Genomic DNA, 26543 nt, shown 5'->3' on the forward strand with positions numbered 1-26543 from the left:
TGAACCAGCCCACTGAGTGGTTTAAATTATTACTCTTTGTCAAAAAAATGTTATAAATTTATGATATTGTTCTTTGTTCCAGCCCAAATTTACCCAGTGAGTTTCCCTTGTGGTTAATGACTTGAAATTCTAATAAAATGAAATACACTACATCGACAGCTTTTAGTTAAATAAAATGGGCCAACATAGGCCCTTATACTTGCCATTTGCATTTGATACAAAGATTATTTAATTATGCTAGCTACGTAAATCTGTAACGTCTACGTAATGTCATGTTACAAAGTAAAGATTTAGTCTTATATAGCGCATGTATCTACCTATCGATCTATCTAATGTACTCAATGCATTTTAACAAAAAGAAACATGTAAAATACATGTCATAGAATTCTTTGAATTCTATGAAACCGATTTTTGTAGTACCTTTGCAAAACACAAGGGTTTGCATGGTGCTTTGATGCACTCAGTAGCCACTGCCAAAAACCTAGGGGCAAACCCCTTCTCTAATAGTAAATGTACATGTAACTGTGTTTTTAACACGCATTACACAACAAATTGGACCTATGGCTTAACGTCACATTAGAAGAACGAAGCAATAAGGGTTAAGTGTCTTGCTTTAGGACGCAAATGTCAAGACTGGCACTCAAACCCACACTCCGCTAATCAGAACCCTACCACCACTTTTTCTCTTATATTTACCCAAAGGAATATCTCATTTGAGTAAATTAGATACATGTTCTCGTTTAATTTTCATAACATGAAAAAGTGGTGGCAGGATACAGAAATTTTTCATAGGCATCTTTTCCATATCACTCACCTTGTGTTCATGAAGTAATGTTCCAGCATCCATTAGACATGTCTTCATATTCCATTAAATTCCACCTGCCAGTCCAGTGCAACCTGTTTCAATTACTGATAATGTTGTGTCTTGCTCATGAGTCTCAAATACAAGACATACTGCCACTTTTCATCAGCTCATGGCCACTAACCAAACTCCAGGTGACAACTTCCAAACAATCCACAAGCTCATCAGACTTTTTACTTAGCATAGGAAGGGCTTTGGCTTACCATATGGGTTACCAGCAATGTATACAATGTAATGTATACTCTGTAACTGGTACCTTGTATCTTTTTTTGCTTAGTAAATCACTTAGCACCTTTCTCTGCTTGGCAGCTCTTAGAAAAAACAATACATATAGGAGGAAATTATTTAAATAATATATGCCCTGGTTTATATTTCTTGATTTTTAAAGAGTTATATTGTAATGTTCCAAATTTTATTTTATTGATTTTGTACTGCCAAGTGTAAAAGTTCTGGTCAAGTGATATATTTTTTAAAAATTCCAAAGAAACTCTGCCAATTGAGTTTCAGGTTCAATTTTAAGGAATATTGAGAAACATTTGTTTGCAATAATTTAAAGGTTTGTATCACAAAGTGTGTATTTTCATTTATGGTTTTGTAAGTATTTGATTGAAGCCAAGCATTTTGTAAATATTTTTGCCGAGAAGCATTGTTTTGGGTTTTTTTATATGACGACTTCTCAATTTATTGGTGTAATATGTGTTTATGTGCTCTGATTGGTCAAAAGTAGCTTACTAATTCTATCTATTTTTTTTTTTTTTTTCATTGAAGGGAATGACATTTGGCAATCGCTCTTAATCTAAATGGCATTGAAAACTTACTTGGATAGGAGTACAACAGCTTTTGATTAAAGCAGTTAAATAATTGAATTCAAACTAATGTGGTTATAGTAACAAGATAATAGTAACAAGTAAAAATCCCTAGAGATTTGAATCTGAGGAGCTTTACTGTCGGTATTGTTTCTCAATTATTGTATTCATTTCTCAGATAATGACGTATTCTTCCTGAGTGGCAGGGGTGGATTTCACAAAGAGTTAAGACTAGTCTTATCTCGAGTTAGGACGAGTCACTCGTCCTAACTTAGGACTTGCTATACGTTTTTAGTATCTCCTAGGACTAGTCCTAAGTTAGGACTAGTCCTAACTCTTTGTGAAACTGACTCCAGAACCGTTAAAGGATTTTCAGTGATATCGAAGAAATGCTATCACCTTTGGAAATCTTCGTAGGTTTATTTTATATATCTACATTCATATATAATTAAAACAACCAAATTGCTAAGAAAAGGTATATATTTTACTTCTTGATTTTGTTTTATTTTAATTTATCAACACAAAATAACTTACCATCTTTACGCAGTTTATTTATTGTTCACCAGAACAGCTTTAATTAAACACCATACTAATATAAATAATACAAAATGTGTATAAGTGCCATCTCTCTTTGACCAAACATATTACAAGCCCTAGAATTGAGTAATACTATATACGAGATCCTGCTTTAAAAAAATATAATGAATGTAAATATAAAAGCTCAAGAATATTGCCCTAAAATTAAGACTTAGGCCTTGTCCAAATTATGGCTACAGCTTATGACTATGGCTAGATTTCTGCGTCGTCATGCATTGAGGTAAAGGAACACCCTTAGCAACAGCCGTAGCTGTAGGCGTCAATTCAGACACCGCCTTACTCAAGAAAGACTGACTCGAAAGAAACCCACAACAAAAAAGCAAAACATACAAGACAACATACATTACTAAGAATGACTTCTTGTACAGTGCGCATAAGCAATATCTGTATCTCAGTGACGCTCGAGGCGCTTTAAAGATGCTATGTCAGATTTTTGGCCGATTTGACCCAAAAATTTTTATTTAAAATTCAATAGGTGTTATGATGGGGGTCAAGAAAGTTACAAGCTTTTTATTAGTAGCAGTGAAATAAAGTGCGCAAAATTGTCGGGATCCCAACAAAATATCACGTGACCAATTCTTATGTGTTTTATAAGAAACGTTTTAAATTTTTGTCATGGTTCCTGACCATAAAAAGTAGAAGTTAAATTTTTTTTCGTTAGAAGAGAAGATACTCTTTGAAATACCATACCAAATACTCTTTAAAATACCATTCACTCCATGTTTGGGGCCCAAAATCTGACTTAGCATCTTTAACATTCAGTATTTCCTGCAAGCTTGCGCAAGGTACATGTACATACATGTGGGACTACGTTTTGAATTGTGAAATCTATTCTTTTTACCTAACTCCATGGAATGGTTTACAAAGTGATGTGGCGCAATATGCTGCCAATCAAACCAAGACCCGGAACAGTTAGAGAACAAGAAGAAAAACTAACATTGATATAATGAATTTACAAATAATATGTATACATTTATATTAAAAACGTAAATTCATGGAAATTTATGCAACAAAAAGTTTATACTTTTTAATAAATATTCAATATACATTTGCTGTTGAGGTAGAATCACCAATTCTGAAAAAAGAAAACAGCATTAACGAAAAAGAAAATTGCGTTTCAAAACCTTAACCCTGAATAAGGTTTTGGTCAAATTTACAAAGGACAAACCACATATTAATTTGTGACCCCAAAACCAACTATGAAACGGATACATGTTTCAAAAATATCACAAGTTTACTTTAAAATTTTAAAATGTCCTCACACACAAGCCATTACATTACATAAAAGCTGTTACATACAAAGAAAATGTGATTTACAGAAAAGACACGAGTTTCAAAATGTACACACATTTTTCTGCAAATTACCAATTAACCTTGGAAAGACACCACAAAATGCTTTCGTCTGAAGATGACCCCTTTTCAAAACTTTACTTTTTGGTCAAATTAGAAACTGTCCTTGGGACACAAACAACATATTTTGACTAAAGATGAGCATTTGTAGATAAGATAAACACATTTCAAATATTAAAACATTTTTGTCTAGATTTTTAAAAGTTCCTTGAAAGAAAAATCCCCAAACACAACTTCTCCTGAAGCAGGAATTATATCTTCTTACTTTGGTCCGTTTCCGATTTTTGTTTCATCTTAAATAAGATGATATTGCAACATACACAGAAAGGGAAAAAAAAATCCTACAAATTATAGAAAATTGGTGTACTGGTTGAAATTTCAAAAATTACAGGCATGATTATTTGGCCTTTAAAATGTTTTTAAAAAGCTATAACAATGGATATTCGCCGTGATGCCATTTTGATTTTTTCCTATTTAACTAACAGTAACTATAATGAGGCTGGATGGATACAGCATTTTTGTAATTTCCATATTTGTGTTGACTTTATTTTAAAAACCTGATACGCTGTTTCAAACATCAAACAATTTTTGCCAAAGCTGCGTAGATAAATACTCATACATAATAGCCTGATTAGTTCTGTAAATCTTGTGCTGTGTACAATCTGTAGTACTGTCCCTTTAGTTGCATGAGCTCCTCATGCTTGCCCAACTCGGCTACTTTGCCATGGCGGATGACAGCAATCTTCTCAGCATCGTGGATAGTGGAGAGACGGTGGGCAATAGTGATGCAGGTACGACCCTTCTTGGCCTCGTCTAAGGCTTCTTGTACAACCTAGAAAAGAGAATTAAAAGATTCATCAGATCATGAAGATAAAAGAGAGTACCTCTTAGCCAATCTGATCTTAAATCAAGTCTCAATGTGAAGATCGTGAAACACCGCAGGAACTTACTCTTTCACTTTCTGAGTCCAACGCAGACGTAGCCTCATCCAAAAGGAGGATCTTGGGGTTACGGACAAGCGCTCTAGCGATTGCCACTCGCTGCTTCTGACCGCCAGACAGCTGGGTACCCTTGTCTCCTACTCTTGTCTCATAACCCTAAAAAAACCAAAAGGAAATCATTTAATATTACTCTGTCATAAGCTTCACAGCCTTCAAAAATGAATCTCTAAATCTTGAATATATCAAACTAACCTCAGGTAATGAAGCAATAAAGTCATGGATGTTGGCTTTCTTTGCTGCATCAATCACCTCTTCCATTGATACTTTTCTAGAGTTGTCACCGTATGCAATATTATCAGCCACAGTACGATCAAAGAGAATTGGTTCCTGAGAGACTAAACCAATTTGAGATCGGAACCAGCCAACGTTCAGAATCTTTATCTCATGGTTGTCCAAACTCTAGGGAAGTTTAAGAAAAACATAATGTTATCAGTGAGAGTCGTAAATGCACTTTTCAACAACTCAAACAAATTTCACTTGAAATGACAGTTAAATCTTACCACTTGTCCCGACATTGGGTTATAAAACCTCTCTATCAGTGAAACGGACGTGCTCTTCCCACAACCGCTGCTTCCAACTAAAGCTAATGTTTCTCCTGGCTTCACAGAGACAGTTAGACCTCGTAGAACCGGTACATCAGGACGAGTTGGGTATCGGTAACGCACCTTGTCAAAGGAAATCTCTGGAGAAAAATGTTCCTATTGAAAGAAAAGAGAAAACTGGTTGAATCTTGAATCCCAATCTGGTTAAGATAGATGGAGAGAAGACGAGGAAGTTTCAGTTTTAGATGCAAGGAAAAGCCCAGAGATTTATTCCACGGAAAACCCACGCAGTCAGATTAAAAGGACTAAAAACCCAACCTACATCGTGTTACCAGTGGGATTCGAACCGGGGAAGGAAGGAAGGGTGGAAGGAAGGGGAGAAAAGATACTCCTACACCAACCCAACCGCCTAAGAGAAATATTATAATCTAAAAATTTGTTTTGTATAAGACTTCAGAAAGGATTATGTTTGATTGACATATAATTGGAAGAGTTTCGGAGTCCAGTTGGTAAGGCACTGCTCTAGAGTTAAAAAGGTCGTGGGTTCGAATCCCACCCGAGTGGGATTTTTTTCACAGAGCTCGGGAAATTACTGAGTAAAGTAGCTTACACACAAAAGTGTATATGGGTAAAACAAAAGTTAATAATTATTCTTTATCCCCGATGCAAATTTCCATCTATGAAGTTTCAGAGTTGATACTTAGAAAAATTAATAGCAACAAGAAACGCAATAAAATTCTCTAAGGGCTTACAAGCTGTACTCCTTTATCACTGTAGCTGTCGATGGGTGGTTCTCTATCCACTAACTGGAACACATGAGCTGCGGCAGTCTTAGCTTTGGAGTAGTCTGGTGCCGAGGCCATGGCACGACCTAGACCAAAACCACCAAACACTATGGCTGAGAAGACCCTGTTACAAAATAGCAAAACAGTCTGAATAAGTGCAAACAAAACCTGTCATAAAATTATTGAAAACTTTATATAAATGGTCTTTAACCCTTTAATGCACCATTGACGTATTGATCATATGGACACATTTATTGTTACCTCTTTTTTGCAAATGTCAACCCCCAGGTCACAATAGCACCCTCAAGAGTCCTCTTTCCAATTCTGAAAACTGCCTTCATCCGATCTTTATCTTTTGTTTTACAACTATTTTCCTGAAGGATTTAAACCCGTCGCTAGTGACTGGCCGGTTGCATTATTAAAAATAATTAATAAGTAATTTATATAAATTTTAATGATTTTTCTTACATTAAGGTTATTGTTTTATGTGGTATTGTGGTATAACTTGTGCAATTTTACATTTTATGTTGCTGTACAATAGGATTGTAAATTTCATGCATTTTTATATACTTGACGAATAAACCATTCAATTCAATTCGATTCAATTCAATTCAATTCAATTAAATTTGGAAAAAGACTTTTCAAAAAAAGTTAACTTTTGCTGAGAGCAAGATTCTTAATGTTCATTCATGCCCTGCGACAAATTTTGGAAAGAGCTGAGATTTATCTTAACATGGGTATCTTTCTTAATTGCTTAGCAACGTCACAATCTTAAGATGTCACAATCTTAAGATGAATCTAAGCACTTTGTTGAATCGAGCCCTGGTTTTGGTTTGACTTACAGAAAGATGTTTTGAAATTCCATTTTGTCATTTTCGACGAGCCATCCGCCAAGACGAAACGATGCCGCATAGCAGAAGAAGATGACACTTTGAGAAACTGCGTATGTAATGCCGGAAAGATGAGCATCTTTAAGACTGTTCCTGAAGATTGAAAGAAGAAACAAAAACAGATGAACAACCATTCTCATTCTTAAAACCCTGTTTACTTTTCGGAACTAATAATTATCTTAATGGGAAGTTAAATTAACAAGTTTGTTTTTGTTGAATCAACCGCTCATTTCATCTTTTTAACCATTCTAGGGATATTATGTTTCGGATGTCAACACAGGGCTAGATAGCTCAGTAGAATACCAGCACATTAATCCAGAGGCAATTGGTTCAAACCCACTCTAGTAAATTTGTCTTTGTTTAACCCCAAATCCCTTCAATTTTACCCAGTCAGTCTCCCTTGTGGTTTATTATTTGAAATATTTTTGTTTAAATAAATGAGAAAAAATATTGAAAAAATCTAAATCTATCGTGAAGTTTTCTGTGACTGTGTTTTCATGTTTAAAAGGACTGTGGCTGTACACGGAATTATGTAATAACAACATAAAGTTATTTCTTCATAGAAGTATTTATTAATATTTCCCTAATCAAAATTAAAAAAGGATAAAAGAAGGGATTTTACTTGTAAGGTTTGTTCAGGAATTCCAAATACTGGTTGTAGAACGTTGGCTCCACTGTCAAGTTTGCAACGGTGCGAATATTCACAATAGTTTCTGTTACGATCTGAAAAATGAAAACAAACAAAAGTTAAACCACTTCTGGCTTTTGCTATAATACATTAACAATAACAATAACAACAGCATGTATTCATATAGCACTTAATACAGGGTTTCTAAGCGCTGAAACATAAATGTTATTAAATACACGAAATATTAACCATAACAACATAAGTGTATGATACAATAAAATGACATAATTTGAAGTGGGATGAAATAGCTGAAACTGTAACAAGCTTAGATGTATCTAAATAAGTGGGTTTGGGAGCAGTCTTAAATGAGTCCAGTTCAGTCGAGGCACAGATGTGGACAGGAAGGTTATTCCAGAGAGTGGGCGCGGCAATAGAGAGGCGCGTTCTCCGTAGCGAATGTTGAATTCCAGGTGGGTTGTAAAGGATGATCGATACACACAAACCAAGGAAACCTCAACAGCAAGTGCCATCACTGTGACTCAAAAAGCCTGAGGGAACCTGTTAGCAAGGGACCAGGTGCTTGCAATGAACCAGAAACACAGACGTTTACCCCTACTCTTCCATAGTAAGTGTTCAGCCGTCGATTTCACAAAACTCTTCCTAACTTAAGACTAATCTTAGGACTTAGGACGAGTCCCATCCCTGCACTGTAGCATGCAAACCTTGAGATTAATCCTAACTTAGGACTGAGTAACTGAGTTACTCGTCTTAACTCGAGATAAGACGAGTCCTAACTCTTTGTGAAATCGACGGCTGGCTTATAATTCTGGCTTTGTTCTGGCTTAATCTTACTGCCACATTATTATAAGATTCATGTGGGCGTGTACACCAGCTTACCTTCCCAATGCTCTCTTTGCTTGACTGTTGTTGTGCTGCAAAGGATCTTTGTTGCTTCATCTGCATCAAGCCTGAGAATGCTATCAGAGGCAGGAACGCTAAGACGAGTAACGTCAACTGCCAACCGAAGATAAACGCAATGATGATGGCGACACCGATGTTGGAGAAAGCTTGAACGATGAAACCAAACTGACTACCAGTCACCTGAATATGTGATTAAGTAAGAAAGAGTAGGAGAAAGAATCATAAAGTACTAGCTATGTTTGGTAACTGTCAAAGCCGAGTCTTCTCACTTGGTGTATCCCAACATATGCATAAAATAACAAACACGTGAAAGTTTGCACTCAATTGGTCATCGAAGTTGGAAGAGAATAATGAAAGAAAAAACACCCTTGTTGCATTACTTTGTGTGCTTTTAGATGCATAATAAAAGGCTTCAGCTGAAGTCTTTTTATATTTGAGTGAGATATTACTTCTTTCTCAAAATATACATTACTTCAGAGGGAGCCATTTCTCACAATGTTTTATACTATCAACAGTCCTCCATTACTTGTTTCCAAGTAAGTATTTATGCTAACAATGTTTTTGAGTAAATGCCAATAGTGTCTGGTGCCTTTAAGTTAGCGGTCTCCTAATTGTCATATATAATGCTAACCACCATAAACAAAAAAGAAGAGATTCACAGCTTCTGGCTGGCACCCCAAAGATATAGTTTATTTTTGTCTCTAGCTGTTCCTTTGGCTATTTTGCATTTATGTTTTCTTGAAAAGAATTTTGATGTTTTCCGTAAGGCGCTTGATAAATATGTTTAGTAATTATTTTAGCGCTGATAAATTATGTTGTCATTATCACTTATTGTTATTTTTACTTACCCCCGAGATCAAGGAGGCTTCCGTTGATAATCTTGTAGTCAAAGCACCACTGCTATTTTTATGATCATCAAAGTACGCAATGTCCTGAAGAAGTAAGGACAAGAAATGCTTTGATTTTAGCCATTACTGCCGTATGACCAAGTTCTGAGGAAGTAACTCATACTAGCATGAAGGAAGAAAATCCTCAATGGTACTACTTAACTTGCAGACTGTAAACATTCAACATAAAACTTTCACCCTGGAACCTGATTCCCCAAGAACAGTGGTCCTGATCAAATGACTGAAGAGCAGAGGGAAAAGTCTTACTGTTTTTTTTACATAACTTTCTTAAGATTATTTGGTTTATTTGTACACTTCAAAGTTGCTTTCATGATAAATAATAATAATAATAATAGTAGGTATTTGCAATGCGCCAAATCAATCTTTACAGATGTTCAAGGCGCAAGCAGAGGCAATGTAAACACAAAATACATGTACAATCCAGTGAATGCTAAACAAACAATAATAATAACACCATTTAAAAACAAAAACAATGGGAAGAAATCAGAGGAGAAACCACAACCAGACCTGCAGCATTGAGCCAAAGAAAGTCCCGGTCTCTCTATGACAAGAACGTGCAGGCCAAGCCGAGCGAAACCGGGCACACACTAAAACAAAATATGAATAGATCAAAAAAGCAAAGTAGCATTTAGGGAAAACATACAAATATTAAACAATGGAAAGCAACAAAAACTATGCATTTAAGAAATACATCTTGAACAGGTGAGTTTTCAGGGCAACTTTGAACTTGTGTACATCGGAAATATTACGAATAATATGAGGGAGTTCGTTCCAGAGAGAAGCTCCAGCATGTGTGAAAGAACGGTCCCCCCCATAGGGTGTGAGTTTTAGGAACAACCAGTGAAAAAGAATTTGAGGACCGAAGATTTCTAGATGGATGATATTGAACGAACAGACTAATATTGTACTCAGGAGCAGAACTATGCAAGCAATGAAAAACGAGCAAAAGTAATTTAAATACAATTCTAGAATGTAAAGGTAGCCAATGAAGAGATTGAAGTACCGGTGTGATGTGATTTCTACGTTTAGACAAAGTAACAATCCGGGCAGCAGTGTTTTGTAATCTTTGCAATCTGGCAAGCTGACTGTTGGGTAATTTATAGAGAAGAGCATTACAAACATCTAAACGTGATGAAATAAGAGCATGAACAATCTTTTCAGTTGCTGATTGAGTTAAATACTTTCGTATTACACCAATGTTACGCAGCTGATAACGGACTGATTTACAGAGGGCAGAAACTTGACATGATATGGACATGGTAGAACCAAATTGAACACCAAGATTTCTACAAGAGTTACTCAAATTTACAACTGAACCTGCAATGTTAATTGATTGAACATTTATCTTATTAAGTTTAAATTTGGAACCAAAAAGCAAAAAAAAAAACCATAAAACATTTTACACTGTTTCCCAATACTTAAACAGTATACACAAGAACCTGTAAGATTGTGTTGATATTCGTGTCGGTAAACTCAAAGGCAGTGATCCCTTATGGGCCAGTCACACTGCAGCGATAACAAAAATGATAACGATCACATTAACAATGCACAACCTCAGTTGGTTGAATAAGCGCGCGCGTATTCTGCGTGGAGCAATTCAACCATAGAATGCATTCTCTTTGCATCTTTATCCGTTATCGTTATCGCTGCAGTGTGACTGACCCTTAAACCAAATGTGTACACCTTACAAATACTTGATCAGATAAGAAAGATCATGTTGAAAATTGCTCATTCCCAACCGGTGAGTACCGACCTGAGTTTGTCATTGGCAAACTCGGGTTTGCTTTTACTGGGTGATTTACGTCATGCTTACCTGTCTTAGCATGGCTTTGAATGCTATCCTTCGTACACGCAACGTAAGCTCACCGCCAGATTTACCAAGACTCGCTCCCTACAGAATATAAAATCACACTATCCGTTAGAAACCATGAATATAGGTTGCCATCACTGATGAGGCAAAACAATAGACTCTTTCCAGTACCATGTTTGTTTATTAAATTGTGGTTTTACCCTTACACCGATGTGTGTTAGCACTATACTCAATACTTTTCCGAGTTATGTGAAAAAATCAATTAGTATACAGTGCCATCCCCAATCGGTGTAAGGGTATTTCTTTTTTTTTTTGGGGGGGGGTGTCCTACTTACCCCTAAGGTGTTTGAGATGAGAGCTATAACACCAATTCCAAAGAGTAGAAGACAGTAGAGGACAACTTGGGATTTTACTTGTTCCAATGGAAGAGCAAATGTCTGCAAAGAAGCAAAGAAAGGAAAAATTTCAAATAAATATGAGCAATGAACAATTATAGTTGGAGCCAAATTTCATGAAGCTATTTAAGCAGACAATTCTGCTGAGCAAAGTTGTTGCTAATATTGGGGTACCAGTCGCAGAAATGGTAACTGTATTGTATTTTAACTGGTAAGCTGTTTTTGCTAAGCAAGATTTGTTTGTGCTTAGCAAGTTTTTGTGTTTACAAGCTTTATCGAACTGGGCCAAGGAATAACAATAACACACACAAGCAAAAAGCTGACAAGAATGGGCCAAGTGTGGATACAGTGTGTATTTAATAAAAGCAGAATATCTTGTAGATTCTTGCTTGATAATGTCTTTGTTAGGAGTGAATGTTTACCCCAAGGATGCGACTGAAGATGATAGAGAAAGCAGGTTGCACTCCTCCATTGAAAGCTGAGCAGATAACACCAATGATCATGTAGAGGAGCTCAGGAGAATTCATCTTCATCACTCGAGTAAAACTATAATTCTTCAAGACATCTTCCTCATCCTCCTGTAAATTTTTTTATATTTTTTTAAAGAAAATATTGATTGATTTTTATGAAAGTAGACTGGAAACAAATTAGGGCTGCGTCCGAATAAGCGGCTATGGCTAGATTTTGCTGTCATCATGCATGTATATAACGTCCTTAGCAGCACCAGTCGTAGCCATAGCTTTAGCTGCCAATTCTGATACGCCCTTACTTTTAAATCGGGCTTTGCTGTCGGTGCCAATTGTGGCTTGAAATTACCATTTCTAATAGGTGAGTTTGGAACACTAGGTTACAGGCTTACCTGGTAATATTCTATTGGTTGTGTAGTTCCGAGCATGCGCACATTACCAAGAACGATGGCTTTACTTGGTGAATGTGCTGCCACCTAGACAACCCTTCAGCCTAACCCAACAATTTTTGTTTTTTGTATAGGAGATTTCTTGGTAAATTGACGGCATTTTTCAATTTAAAAGTTTCAAAGGCATACTATGTATGTAATGTGAATAAAACATACACGTATGTCCTATCTCGGCCTCTTTTTTTGCAGTTTCATCCCATTTTATGGCAAAACAACTAATCTAAGACTTCTTTTCTCAAACGTCAATTTCGGAAGGACCAAAGTGTCCCAAAAGTCCCTCGTTGGAGTGATTGCAAGACATGGTTTCAATGGGAAATCTGATAGCCTACCTGTGTCTCAGGTGTATCCGATACTGTAGACACTACACGATTCAGTTCTGGAGTTTGTTTGTCACTAGAGCCAGAAATTTTCCGATTACGAGATGATGACAAAGGTTCCTTCTCTGCATTCTGAGCTTCAACTGATCCTAAGAAGATATTTTGAAAGTCAAGTCATGTTTAAGTTGTCTTCAAATATACGCACAAAGTAGAGGTTATAGTGTCAGGTTGTTGTGTAACGTAATGTAATGTACATAAAAAGGCTGACTATAATTAGCTCTGTCTGATCTATACAGGAGATTGAGACACATACAGGTGTAGCCCATATACATGTACTGCTGTAGGGTCACCACTCAAGTGTTGCAGGCAACATAAAATAGAGGACTGGTCTGTCCAGACTATCTACATATAGGTCTATTAACTCGCTAGTAATTCAGTTTATTTTTTTTTTTAAATCCATCTCCTATGCGTATGTTTTCTTTACCGTTCTTATTTTCTGTATTTTGCATTTTTACCTATGAAAATAATAAATGAAATGAAATACATACAAAGGATGAATTCAACAAAGTTTCACTAGAAAAAAACATGCGCAGACAAAATCATAGTTAAAAAAAAACATGCATTGCAAGAGAAAGAGACAAAGACAGATTTTTTTTAAAAGGTCAAAAATCAAAAACCAGCAGTTAATGCAAAAACAATGTTTATACAGCCTGGACCACTACAACAAAAGATACTAAAACCAAAAGGCCCCAGTGTGAATTAAGACAACACTTACATGCATGTTACATGGAAGGTACGAGGGAAACTGTTCATTTGGGGGGTGATGCACTAAGTACTTTTTTTTTCACAAAATAAGAAAACAAATTAACAGGAATAAGTGATGGTTCTTGTAATAACTTTTAAGTGAGTTTGCTTGAACAAAAAACTTAATTATAAGTTGTTGTAATATAGAAACGAGACAAATTTACCACAAAACACTTTCACGATAACGTCAAGACAAACCTACCTGCCATTGGGACGAACTCCTCCTCATCATCCAAGTCTTATTTTAAAAGATGGGTTAATAGAAATTACAGAGTTGGGTTAGTATATTAACAACCACATTCAGACCATTCATTAGCTTCATTATTACACAGAGTAAATCTTGGTGCTGCCGTTTTGGGAGTCGGATTTCCCCCACATTACAGTACATGTAGCGCCGTGGAACATCAGTGCCAAGGTCTACTGTCAGGCCTGGAATTTCATCGTTGAGAGGGCAAGGCCATTTTCATTTTGCAAATGGCACTTCCATTTGAAAAGTCAACAGGGAACTTCCAAATGGCACCGAGACCAAGAACAGGGCCCAATTTCATAGAGCTGCTAAGCACAAAAATTTGCTTAGCATGAAATTTCTTCCTTGATAAAAACAGGTTTACCAACCAAATTTCCATGTGATTTTTAGGATAAGCAAACAAAAGCTGAATACTAGTTACAAGCACAATGCAACAAATGGAAATTTGGCTGGTAATCCTGTTTTATCAGGGAAGAAATTTCATGCTTAGCAAATTTGTGTGCTTAACAGCTCCATGAAATTGGGCCCAGGGCAATAGGAACACTGCCTCAGTGTAATTCATGTACTATATATTTACCTACAGTTAGATATGACAGAGATTTTGGGTTAGAGTTTTTAACTCAGCTTTTGTTTAGTATTTGGAGTAAAATCTATGAGTGTCCGAACCTTTCTCTTCATTTTCTTCTTCATCCTCATCTTCATATTCCTCTTCCTTCACCTCTGCCTCCTCTTCAGTCTTCTCTTCCTTACGACTCTGGAGCTGGACTAAACCAAAGTACAAACCATTCTTATCTTGCATCAAGACTTCATGAGAACCTTTCTCAAAGATGTTGCCATCTTTGAAGCTACAGATGACGTCTGCATTTTGAATTGTTGAGAGACGGTGGGCGATGACGATAGTTGTACGGCCAGCCTGGACCTGGGGAATAAGGTTAAAATATCATCTCATTACCAACAGGTCTTATTCAGTGATTAAGTCAAAGTTATCTTTAAGGGAATAAAGGCAGAGTGCACATAGTGTTGAAAACAAACAAGTGTACCTTATCAAGAGCTGCTTGGACGGTAGCCTCACTCTCAGTATCAAGGGCTGATGTAGCTTCATCCAACAAGAGGATCTTTGGATTACGAACTAGCGCCCTCGCGATGGCGACACGTTGCTTCTGACCACCGGACAGCTGAGCCCCTCGGTCACCAACAAGCGTCTCATATCCCTGAGAAAAAATAATGAGATATTTATTTTCAAAAAGATTGTTTTAATAATCTTTATTAAGGAGTAAAATAGTGACGAGAGTGTAGATGATAAAACTTACGTCTGGTAAGGCAGATATGAAGTCATGAGCATTAGCCTCCTTTGCAGCTGCTTTTATCTCTTCATCCGTTGCATCCACACGACCGTAGCGGATATTCTCAGCAATGGTGGTAGCGAATAGGACAGGTTCTTGGCTGACCACTCCAATGTTCTCTCTCAGCCACCTTACATTGATGTCACGCAAGTCATTCCCATCTAGTTTGACCTGATAAATATGGCAGTATATTAAAACAACTAATACCGAGGTGACACAATTATCAATTCAATTTTTTTTTTTTTTTCAGATAAAGTCTCCAGCAAAAAGTCTTAAGAAAGAAAGACAAAGACTCACCGATCCAGACAATGGATCATAGAAGCGCTGGACGAGTTGTACTGTGGTACTCTTACCACATCCGCTACTACCAACCAACGCAATTGTCTGACCTTGCTTGACCTCTAAGGTCAAACCATTCAATACCTGCAAGATTTATAAAATAACTGCAGTTCAGGAATAGTGATCAACAAAAACAGGTTATTAAACATTAGCATTGGCGGTGGCTCTTTCCAGGATCCAATTCACAGACTGTTAACCAACAAATTCTGCCTTTAAGGCGCCTACAAACCAAATTCTATAAGCTATGGCAAGGTGTAGCCACTAAAGTCTACTCCAAGCAAAGCTCCAAAAATTGGCCAATGTAGCTACTTTGGCTAAGTTAGATTTGTAAAAATATCAACATACAGTTTATCATAGTTTATCATTAACTAGGTCTGAGTCGAGAAAGACTCTGCTAGGGTCAAAACTTCATTAACTTCATTACAACTATAAATAAACCTCTGCACTTCCATTTCACACCATCAAAAGATTGTACTTTGGGATATTTAGGACTGAAGGAAAAATCTTGGTGGGGTTTTTTTTCCAGGGGTGGGGTGGGTCAGGGGTGGAGATTTTCTTACCTTAACTTCTGGTCTTGACGGGTAGCAGAAATGGACATTGGTGAAAGAAATATCTCCCGTTAATGTTTCTGGTTTCAGACCAAGTTCAGATGAATTATCAATATCAGGAATCTACAAAATAAATTTGTTATTATAAGTGGTGGCCATCTTTGATCATGTTATGAGAGTACATGAAAATGTAGCAGAAATAAAGTCATCATTGACTGATTGAAATGTGTCTCAAGAAAAACAATTAAGGGCAATGTCACACAGGGCAATTTACCGGCAACCCAAAAGTTTAGCCTACCTGGTCGATAATCTCCCAGATGGTACTAGCTGCTCCTCTAGCTGTGATGAAATCAGTGATGTAAGGAGTGCCTTGACCCAAAGAGAACGCCCCAATTAAAAAGGACAGAGAGAAGGTGGTCTAGGAGGGGGTTCGAGGGGAGTAGAACCTACCTGGTCTATAATCTCCCAGATGGTACTAGCTGCTCCTCTAGCTGTGATGAAATCAGTGATGTAAGGAGTGCCTTGACCCAAAGAGAACGCCCCAATTAAAATGGACAGAGAGAAGGTGGTCTAGGAGGGGGTTCGAGGGGAGTAGAACCTACCTGGTCTATAATCTCCCAGATGGTACTAGCTGCTCCTCTAGCTGTGATGAAATCAGTGATGTAAGGAGTTGCTTGACCCAATGAGAACGCTCCGAATAAGATCCCAAGAAACGTCTGATGGAGGAAACAAATGAAACATTTTAATCGGTTCTATGCACCTCTTCCAGTTCTAATTCTAAATAGGACAAAACATCATAAAACAATGTTTCTCCAAGTTGTGATGGTTTTGAAAAGAACTGGGCCCAATTTCTTGGCTCTTCTTACCGTAAGTAATAAATAAGTGCTTACGGTACAGGGAATTCCGTGTTTGCAGAGGCATTCTTCACTTACAGTACACTAGCTAGCACAGACATCTAGCACTTGCCAAGTAAGCGAAGAATGGTGATCATAAGCGCAGAATACGGCGGCAAGCAGAGCCAAAAAAATGGGCCTCGTGGTTTTCACATACGATCCTCCACTTGCCCCCTCCTTAAATTCCTAAAAGACTTTGGTAATCCGAGTATTTTCCTTCCATACAATAAAAACTTAGCCTTTGATAAAGACTCTGCTAGAGTCGAAACATCGCATTACCTACTTTTTCATTAACATCATAGGTCCCATAGGTAAGCATTTAACAAGTCTGCTTATTGTTATATTAATTCACCAAACCAACTGCGGACGAGCCGCCAATTACAGGAAAGGATAAAAAACAATTAGAAAAAATTCATATAGCCTATATAAAAACAATCTGATATGTACAAAGTTAACAATTAAAATAGAATCATCTTAGGAAATTAAACCATACATTGAAGATTAAATAAAAAAAAATAGGGAACAGAAACAGACCACCATGAACGACTGTGAAAATATATTTAAAATATATTTTAAAAGCAAAAGCCTACATTAAATTATAAAATAGAATAAACAATAAAAGACAAAGGAAATAAATTTAAATTTAAAAACAAATAAAAATATAAACAAAAATATAAACAAATCGATGTAAACAATACCGAATAAAATAAAACAAAACACTGTAAATATACATTAGTTACTAAAAGAGGATATGGCACGTAAAACCTGACCACGAAAGGAATTAAGAGAAGGGGCTCCGAACACATCACTCGTTTATTCTAATCGCTGAAGTTTAAGAAAAATCCAAAAATACGCACCACAATAATATCTCCTGGGCTGAGCTCACCCGATAAATATAAGGTTGAACCGTACCTGGGAAGAATAGAATGAATGAAAATTTGTTTATTTGTTATTCAATTTGATCAAACCCTTGAGTTATTATCTTAACATGAATTATAAATAATTGGAAATAATTATTAGAATTATGTTTATTCTATTACATAATCTTAATGTGCTATTTTTGTTTTATTGGGTGTTTACTATTATATTGTTTTAGTTCATCGTATCATTTTTATTGTAAGGAACTTTTGGTCACTTTTGTATGGAAAATGTGCAGTATAAATGTAATTATTGTTATTATTATAATTAAATGGGTACCTGTGAGGGCAGAGATGGTTCTTGTGATTGATTTAGCCGAGTAGTGAATTGTTGTTGCACAGGCTGTATACTCCCCAGGGAGCTCAGATGGTTTAAGGAGTGAATTAAGACCCGGTGACCAGGGGTATTAATGTTGGAAGCGCTTTGAGACGCCCTTAGGTGTAAAAAGCCGTTTTTATATAAAAACTGGTTATTGTTACTATTATTGCCTATTTTAACAACTGACCAGAAAGCAAGGGCATAAGTTCCATAGAAGTTGAAGTAGAAAATTCCAATTAAGATTGCCTGCAGAGTGTCCTTCTTTATAGACTCCTTCTTCGCACCGTACAAATTCTCTGTGTACCTGAAAAGATTTTAAAGACGAAAACATTTAAAATCTTCTGGAGAAAATGGAATTTGAGGCCTTATACATGGTGAGGTATCAATGTATTTGGATTAAGCTCGGGTGATAACGATTTATTTTAATTACGATATATCGCCAACAATATTTCGCGATATTCGATATAATCGCGATTAATTATATTTGACATCATCAGTCTTCAAACTCCCAGTGAAAGTTGTAGAAGAGACAGTCATAGCATAAGAGAAGTGTTCTAATGACCTATTCTTCTGGTTTTACTCCAAACCTGTGGGGTACAAGATGTCTCAGCTAGGAACATACATCGCGATATTGCAATACTTAATCGATATCGCGATGTATCGCGATATATCGATATTTCGATTAAAACCAAATTGATCCGATATCTAAATCGTTTCCAATTTAGTATCGCGATCTTCGATAATATCGTGGTATCGCCCAAGCTTAATTTGGAATGTAGTACCACGATGTGTCTATCTACTTAACAAATAATAAAAGACTTCAGCTAAAGCATTCTATTAAGCATCTGAAAGCACACGAAGTTGTGCAATAACGTGCTTTTTCCTTTCATTATTCTCTTGTAACTTTGATGACCAGTTCTTTTATGCATATGTTTGGATACACCAAGTGAGCATACTGGGCCCAATTTCATAGAGCTGCTTAGCACAAAAATATGCTAAGCATGAAATTTGTTCCTTGATAAAAACAGGATTACCAACTAAATTATCAAGTGATTTTCAGGATAAGCAAACAACAGCTGAATACCAGTAACAAGCAATATGCAACAAATGGAAATTTGGTTGGTAATCCTGTTTTTATCAAGAAAGAAATTTCTCGCTCAGCAAAATGTTGTGCTTAGCAGCTCTATGAAATTAGGCCCTGGTCTTTGACAACTACCAAACGTGTCCAGTGTCTTTAATGTGTGGCAAAATTGTTGAAAGTGAAGGATATAGCACCTACCTTTCTACTTCCTTATGTTCTCCTCCAAACGCTGTTACTGTTCTGATTGATGAGAGGACTTCCTCAGCAACTGCTCCTGCCTTAGCATAAGCATCTAAGGCACTGGTGGTCATCTTACGAATCAGCTGCAGAAATAAGAAACAAGAAGTCTTAAATCATCTCATGAGTATTCAGAAAGAATGGGTACTGACAAAGGTTTAATGAGAATTGGTTAGTGGGCCTTTTGGTTTGTTTGTAAATTGTTGCTTGTCTTTTTCTTCTTTGCAGTGGCAAGGGGACTACTAGCTCTTATAGCCTTCACAAGCCTGGGCCCACTTTCAAAAAGCCGTTAAGCAGAAAATACTGCTTGGCAAATGTATTTGCTAAGCAAGAAATTAGTGGGGTACTAGTTGCAGCAATGGTAACTGTATGGTATTCCGCCTGGTAAATTTGTTTTGGTAATCAAGATTAGTTTGTGCTTAGCAAGTTTTTGTGCTTAAGCAGTTCTATGAAATCCGGCCCTGGTCTTATCCACGCTGGTTTACCTCTTCTACAAGCCCCCCATATTCCTGCGTCCCTTTCCCAACCATTCCTACTTACCCTAGCACCAATAGCAATAGATGGAAGCATGATAAGGAATGCTACACACAGGATAACCAAAGTTAATTTCCAAGACTTGGAGAAACCCAGGGCAATTCCACCACAACATGTGCCCAAGTACTGTAAGATAAGTCCAAGCTTGTCACCAAATCCAGCGCGGATCTTGTCAATATCACTGAAGCAAGTCAAAAGAATCAAATAACAAATCAAATCAAAAATAGAGCTGTGTGTTTATAAGATAATAAACACAGAGTTGTTAGGTAAGGTAAGGTAAGGTTCATTTTATTTGTTTCACTTCGACTGAACGTAGATCTTGAAAAACTGCACCTTTAAAGTAACGTTATGTGAACCTTGATGATGTGATCATGATTCGACCCGATACTGCATACATGCAGAATCTCGACTTGAATATGTATATACGCAGTTTCAGCTCGATTGCGATAACAAAAACTGTATATCAGTTTCGGTTAATACAATATCTACCTGCTGAGGCTAATTGTTTTGAGTCCTTGTCTTGATATTTATATTCTACTGCAGCTGAGTAGACTTTGGTATTCATTAAAAAAAATCTAAAAGAAAAAATCTTAACTTACTCTGATGATCTTGAAGTAAGCTCCCCAGCTTTATGGGTGTCAAACCAAGCTATTTCTTGGCGAAGAATCGCCCGAAAAAATTGTAGACGGATCTTGTGGATTTGTCGCTCGGCAGCGGTGTTCCATAACATATTTTGTAGGTAAGCAATAATCATAATGATTACACCTAGGATAGCGTAGTAAATTGAATACTCTGTGATAGTATCGGTGGGGCTAGTTGTTGGGCTGTGCAGGAAGGAAAGAAAAGAAATCAAGAAATGTTATAAGATTTTTTGAAATGAAATTTGAATATGGATTCATTGAAGCTTTCCAATAGGACAAAATGATATCTTGGTTTTGGGGGGGGGGGCACCACTGCAAACATTTTGTAGATAACTTTCTCTGGACAAGACAATTGAGTTTGAAAAAAAAATGTATTTTAAAAAGCAGGACTTGAACCTGCAACCTTCGGATTAACGTTCCAGCGCTGTGCAACTAATCCATCTTGCTATTTTTTGCTAACATCTTCATCTGGGTGCAAGTAAAAAGCCATTCAATTTGAAAGTACCAAGTAGCCAGGGATCACACCTAAGTTTCCGATACAACCTCAAAAGGGCAGCGGCAAATCACCTTTAAGGAAGCTACGTGTTATTTCAAATATCAGGTAATAAAATAAACCACAAGCGAACTGACTGAGTAAATTTTTAATAAACTGGGGTTCAACAAATCTTACCAAAGCGGGACTTTAACGTGCGACCTCATGATAAACATGCTGGAGCACTACCAACTGAGATATCTAGCTAAGATAATTAAATAATCAGTTTAACTTAAACTAACAATGATACAAATGAGATTAACACAACCTGAAACACTTACGTATTAGGAGTGGTCATCATTGGTACAGTAAGGTTTGTTGCACTTCCATAGTTTTTGCCTTGATCAATAAAAGCATCGGTCACTCTCCCAAAGAAGAAGAGGACTAGAGGTAACGACACTCCTTGGGTGATAGCCAGGATGAAGGCAAAGATTAAGAGGAGTACCTCAAAGGGACCAGCAAAACGGAACTTTAAAAAAAAAAAGGGCAGAAGAATTTATTTAATAATCTTGAAGACAAATTGTAGTCATTGAAACTTTGCACAGTGGGTGTATAATTAGGTGAGGTAATTTGCGGTAGCACCAAGTATGAATCCACCATCACCAGTCACAATGGTTCAAGAAAGTTTGAATGAATTCACAGTCAAAACAAAGATATTGGGTGCGTTCGATTAGCTTCCCTGTGTCAACCCAGCGGTGCTCATTCAGGTGAGCCCCTGACATAAGCTAATTGAACGATTACCCACCCTCTGGTGGTGACGTCATGCACCTGGGGCCAGCCCCAAGTTACCCATTCCACAAGGGGCTGATGACCCGGGTGAGCCCCTGGAATTACGTCAAAGCTATTCGACAGGGGTGGATTTCACAAAGAGTTAGGACTAGTCTTATCTTGAGTACGGACGAGTTACTAGTCCTAACTTAGGATAAGCTGTACGTTTTTGATATCTTATAGGACTAGTCCTAAGTTAGGACTAGTCCTTACTCTTTTTGAAATCGACCCCTGCACATTTACCCAATGAAATCAATGGGGCCATAAGACCAGTGCCTGTCTTTCTGAATAAAGACAGGGGACCAGTCTATAATGGTTCAAGAAAGTTTGAAGGAACTCACAAGTTGTAAGGAGGTGACATTTCTGGTTTTAACTTGGATGCTGTCTTCCTTGTTTGCAGTTTCCTCATGATGCTCTGTCTTTAGTTCAATTGCTTCTTCATCAATGGCAGCGGTGTCAGCTTGTTCATTGTTTTCATGAAACAACGTGTCTCCATTCTCTATTTGAGTATCTGTTAAAAAAACAAAAAAAATTACTATAAATCAGAATTGTTTTAATTCAAACTGCTTCAGCAGAGAATGATGATTGTAAGCGCAGAACTCAGTCATAAGCAGAGCCATGAAATGGGGCCTTGGTCATGAGATTACTGGGTCAACACAACATCTACTGGCCTCTAGACTTGACCCAAGTCGAACTTTCGTCGAGTCCTTCGTCGCGTCGAATTACTGCACTGAAAAACTGCATCTAAATCGGAGCTTTATTTCACCGCTTTGTTGTGCGCCCTCACTCACCAGGAAAGTGCCAATTAACTGCTTTCGAAAATCACTGGATTGCCAATAGAGGGCGCATGTTAAAAAAAGCTCATCTGCCGCGGCTATTGACTCGACAAGCACGAGACCTGACTTGAATTAAGTCTAACTGGCCTCAGGCTTCTGGTCCAGTGTAAAACTAAAGCCCTGCATTTAAAGTAAAGTTACAATCATTTATACCTGATTTCTGTTCTGTCAGATCTTCCTGCCGACTTCCAGGATCTGTGATCTCCTCATTTGGTATTGAATCATCCTCTGTCACCGTCATTTTATGGGTTTCTTTCCACAATACTGCGGGAAATAAAAAAGATTACCTTGCTATAATTGATTCCTATCTTTTATATCATCTAAAACGATGGAAAGGAAAATATTACAGAAAACAGAAACTGATCACTTTCACTTTCTCAGTCTCATGTGTTCAGATACTTTTGAATAATGAATAGATAAATAATTATTTTCAACAACTAATAATTTTACTTTATTGATACATGCACAAACTCAACAAAATAAAAGGACAGTAAGGCTTGCAGAGCCGCATCTTTCTTTTTTTACCACATAATACTAAAATTGTCATATTTCCACTTTATCTTGGCACCATAAACCTCATCGCCAATCCGCCTGGTTGATTTTTCTTGAATGGCAGAAAGGCACTGTGGGAAGGAAAAGGGGGCATTATACAAAGGATATATTCCTCCCTTGATTGATTCAATTAAAATTAAAAAAAAACAATTTTATAAAAAAAATTGAGGTTCTGGTTCTACAAAGCCAGCACTAAAATTTTCTAGTCCAACTCTTCCCTTATTCATTGGAAAACAATTATCAAAAAAAAAAAAAAAAAAAAAAAAAACGATCTGTACTTGGGGAAATAAATTTAATATGAGCAAGACAAAAAATGTTTGCCTACCTAATATGCTTAGGAAACAATCATGGCCCAATTTCATAAAGATGTTTAGTGGGGAACCAGTCAGTCACAACAATGTTAGCTAAATATAATTTTGGCTGGTAACCTGTTTCTGGGAAGCAATACTTTTCTTTGCTTAGTAAATGTTTTGCTCACACTCCTTAAAGGCACTGGACACTATTGGTAATTACTCAAAATAACTGTTAGCAAAGAAACTTACTTGGTAACGAGTAATGGGGAGAGGTTGATAGTAAATCATTGTGAGAACTGGCTCCCTCTGAAGGAACGTAGTTTTTGAGATGAAGTAATTTTCCACAGAAGTAATTTTGAGGTCCCGAAATCAAGCATCTGAGAGCACACAACTTCGTGTGACAATGGTGTTTTTTCTTCCATTATCATCTCCCAACTTCGACAACCAATTGAATACTGTACTACTGGTATTCGACAATTTAATACCACTAGTGTCCAGTGTCTTCAATAGCACAAAAAAAGTAGGCAAAACTTCTATTTTAATGCACACATTTCCATTGATAGAGTGCCCAAGGCGCCTTCTTTAAAGGCTTATGATATTGGGCCCATATCGTCGCCAACACAATGAAATTGTTATTACCATTGTGACTTCTTGGCGCCGCATAGTCACCAGTGTGTGCACAGCTGCTGTGCTAGCATTTACACATTGTGTTGTGCGATCATTTATCATTTAGACCAATGAGAAATCCTCCATGTTTAGACCAAGGAGGTAGAGATAGTTAGTTTAGACCAAGGACACAGAATGAGATTGTGAGATTTGCGAGAAGTAAACAAAAATATATATATATCATAATAATAATATTGTTTGTCACCCAATTCTTTGTGGCATTATGATAACTAATTCTACCTCCATGGATAAACAATCGTTTGGAGTCAACTAACCAGAATTTCAGTCTGGTGTTTCAAAAATACCGCAACTGCCTCTAACACTACCGTCTAGGCTCTACTCATTCAATCATACACTGTAGAAAATAGACAATGGCGGTGCGCTTCATCATCACTTTCATCATTCACAGTCCCTAGTGAACTCCTAATTAAACTCCGTTTTTACGACGCCCTACCAAGAATTCTACCTCCATGGTCCAACCACCTCCATAGTTTATTGCTCCATGGTCCTACCATGGAGCTATGGTCCTACCATGGTCTTACATACTACCAGCACAGCAGCAGTGCCACACTTTCACCATGCTTCACTCACCTTTATCTGTCATGTATTGTTGTGTAATCAGTTTTACGATAACGAAGTGCAAACCGCACTGTGCCCTCCGCAAGACCAGCAGCAGTAGAAGCAAATCCGCACCCAGTACACTAGAGATTGATGCTGCTGTACACACTCTACAGTAAACACAGGACCAACCACTTGGAATTGAAGATGAATAATGATGAAAACAAAGCTAGCTACACACAATTATATAAAATGTGGCCAACCACCGTTAAAAACTGCACACAATTTGCGGGGCGGCGGAGCAAGCGAAGAGCTCGCGTGTGTGACATGTGTATCATCTGCTGCCGAATGAAAAACAGATGCATTATTATTATTAGTCATCGACCTTTACAAGTCTATTTCCCTCAATTCTTTAAAGAGAAAGTGGGTTAAGTACGACCGTCCTTGCCCGGTCCTGCAATACTATTATATATACCATAACAAAGAACCCCACAAAGTTCACTGCCAGGTTTCACTACTGGAAGTGTTTATTTTTTCACCAAGTGATCTTTGTACAGATATAGGATGCAAACAAAAGTGGTATGTGCAATAGTTACACGCGAGGGCTACGTCATAGTAGCGAAAGGTAAAAAGGAACATTTTTCACAATGAAAGTAAAAAGGGCTCACGGGTTCCATCGGGCAGGATGCATTGGAGCTGGTGCAACAACATTGCATCATGATAATGGACATGACTCAACAATTGCCATTGCTCCATTTTATATAAATGTTACCTTTGTCCAAACTTAAAAGTCGTTCACCCTGGTGAAAAGAAGTTTCCCGGAGGCTTTTCGTAATTATTGATAAAAATATTTATAAAGGTTTTGCAACGGCATAGGCCTACAGATATTACATCAGATCATAGACCTACACAGTACGCATTAGACCATGGGAGACCCAGTAACTGGATCGAGCGCTGTAGTATTTTTTTCCCTCGAAATTTTGACATTATCGGTCATCTAGTATGAAGCGATTAATGTCAACATTTAAAAAAAGGAATACAGCGCCCCCGTTACTGGGTCTACATACGCATACGAAATGTGAACCTAAAAACAAAAGAGGTCATTGGAACACCATGTGCTCTTACACATCCACACAGTGTGCAGTCAATGTCCACAAAGTAACTGCATGATGAAACACAGATAGTGTATGGCGCGGCCCTCATCGTCAGTTTAGTGCCAGTACACTAGCGTATACTAGTCCGGAGGGCGTCCCTCATTTGAACCCCTGCCTTTTTTCAACCCCCCCCCCCCACCCCAACCATATAAAAATGCGCAACATGCCAAGGTTCTGTATATTAATAGCTCACAAAATATGACATCGAATTTGATGAATGTTGTCAAAGCGCGTGTTTTGATTTGTTCAATGTTGAGACGGGTTGAAAAATCTAATCCTCCTAAAAAATAGGTTTACATCATGCTATGCCGTCCGTGCTACAATTTTTCCAATTTATTGATTATTGTTCGGTTCTTGTTCGGCATTTTGAGTGGCTTAAACAAATGTTGAATGTTCCCTTTCACTTTTTTTGTTACAGGCTGAAATTGATCTAAACATGGACAATTTCCAGCTCAATGATCGTGATGGAGTGGTTATATGGCAACTTCAAAGGGCTGTGTGCCGTCAGAGATTCACTGAGCATGCATCGACCTAAACTGTTTTATAGCCGAAA

The 26543-nt window shown here is 37.3% G+C and overlaps 1 protein-coding gene across 1 annotated transcript; it reads right to left on the reverse strand.

Moving 5' to 3' along the window:
* Positions 1-3871: 3871 nt before the first annotated feature.
* LOC139948976 (ATP-dependent translocase ABCB1-like) lies at positions 3872-25167 on the reverse strand. Its single transcript, XM_071947360.1, has 28 exons — positions 24870-25167; positions 22921-23031; positions 22273-22442; positions 21445-21632; positions 20590-20814; positions 19997-20171; positions 19418-19542; positions 18326-18442; positions 17760-17814; positions 16612-16725; positions 16022-16132; positions 15420-15545; positions 15090-15293; positions 14820-14990; positions 14446-14698; positions 12741-12877; positions 11918-12073; positions 11436-11537; positions 11104-11181; positions 9231-9314; positions 8359-8562; positions 7456-7556; positions 6786-6926; positions 5911-6067; positions 5117-5314; positions 4809-5015; positions 4566-4712; positions 3872-4447 (listed from the first exon to the last, which is right to left on the reverse strand). Exons 1-28 carry the CDS (start codon positions 24880-24882, stop codon positions 4247-4249), a joined length of 4071 nt encoding a protein of 1356 aa, XP_071803461.1. The 5' UTR covers positions 24883-25167; the 3' UTR covers positions 3872-4246.
* Between the last annotated feature and the right edge of the window lie 1376 nt (positions 25168-26543).

This window comes from Asterias amurensis, chromosome 16 (assembly GCF_032118995.1).
Source record: "Asterias amurensis chromosome 16, ASM3211899v1".
Classification (NCBI taxonomy): domain Eukaryota; kingdom Metazoa; phylum Echinodermata; class Asteroidea; order Forcipulatida; family Asteriidae; genus Asterias; species Asterias amurensis.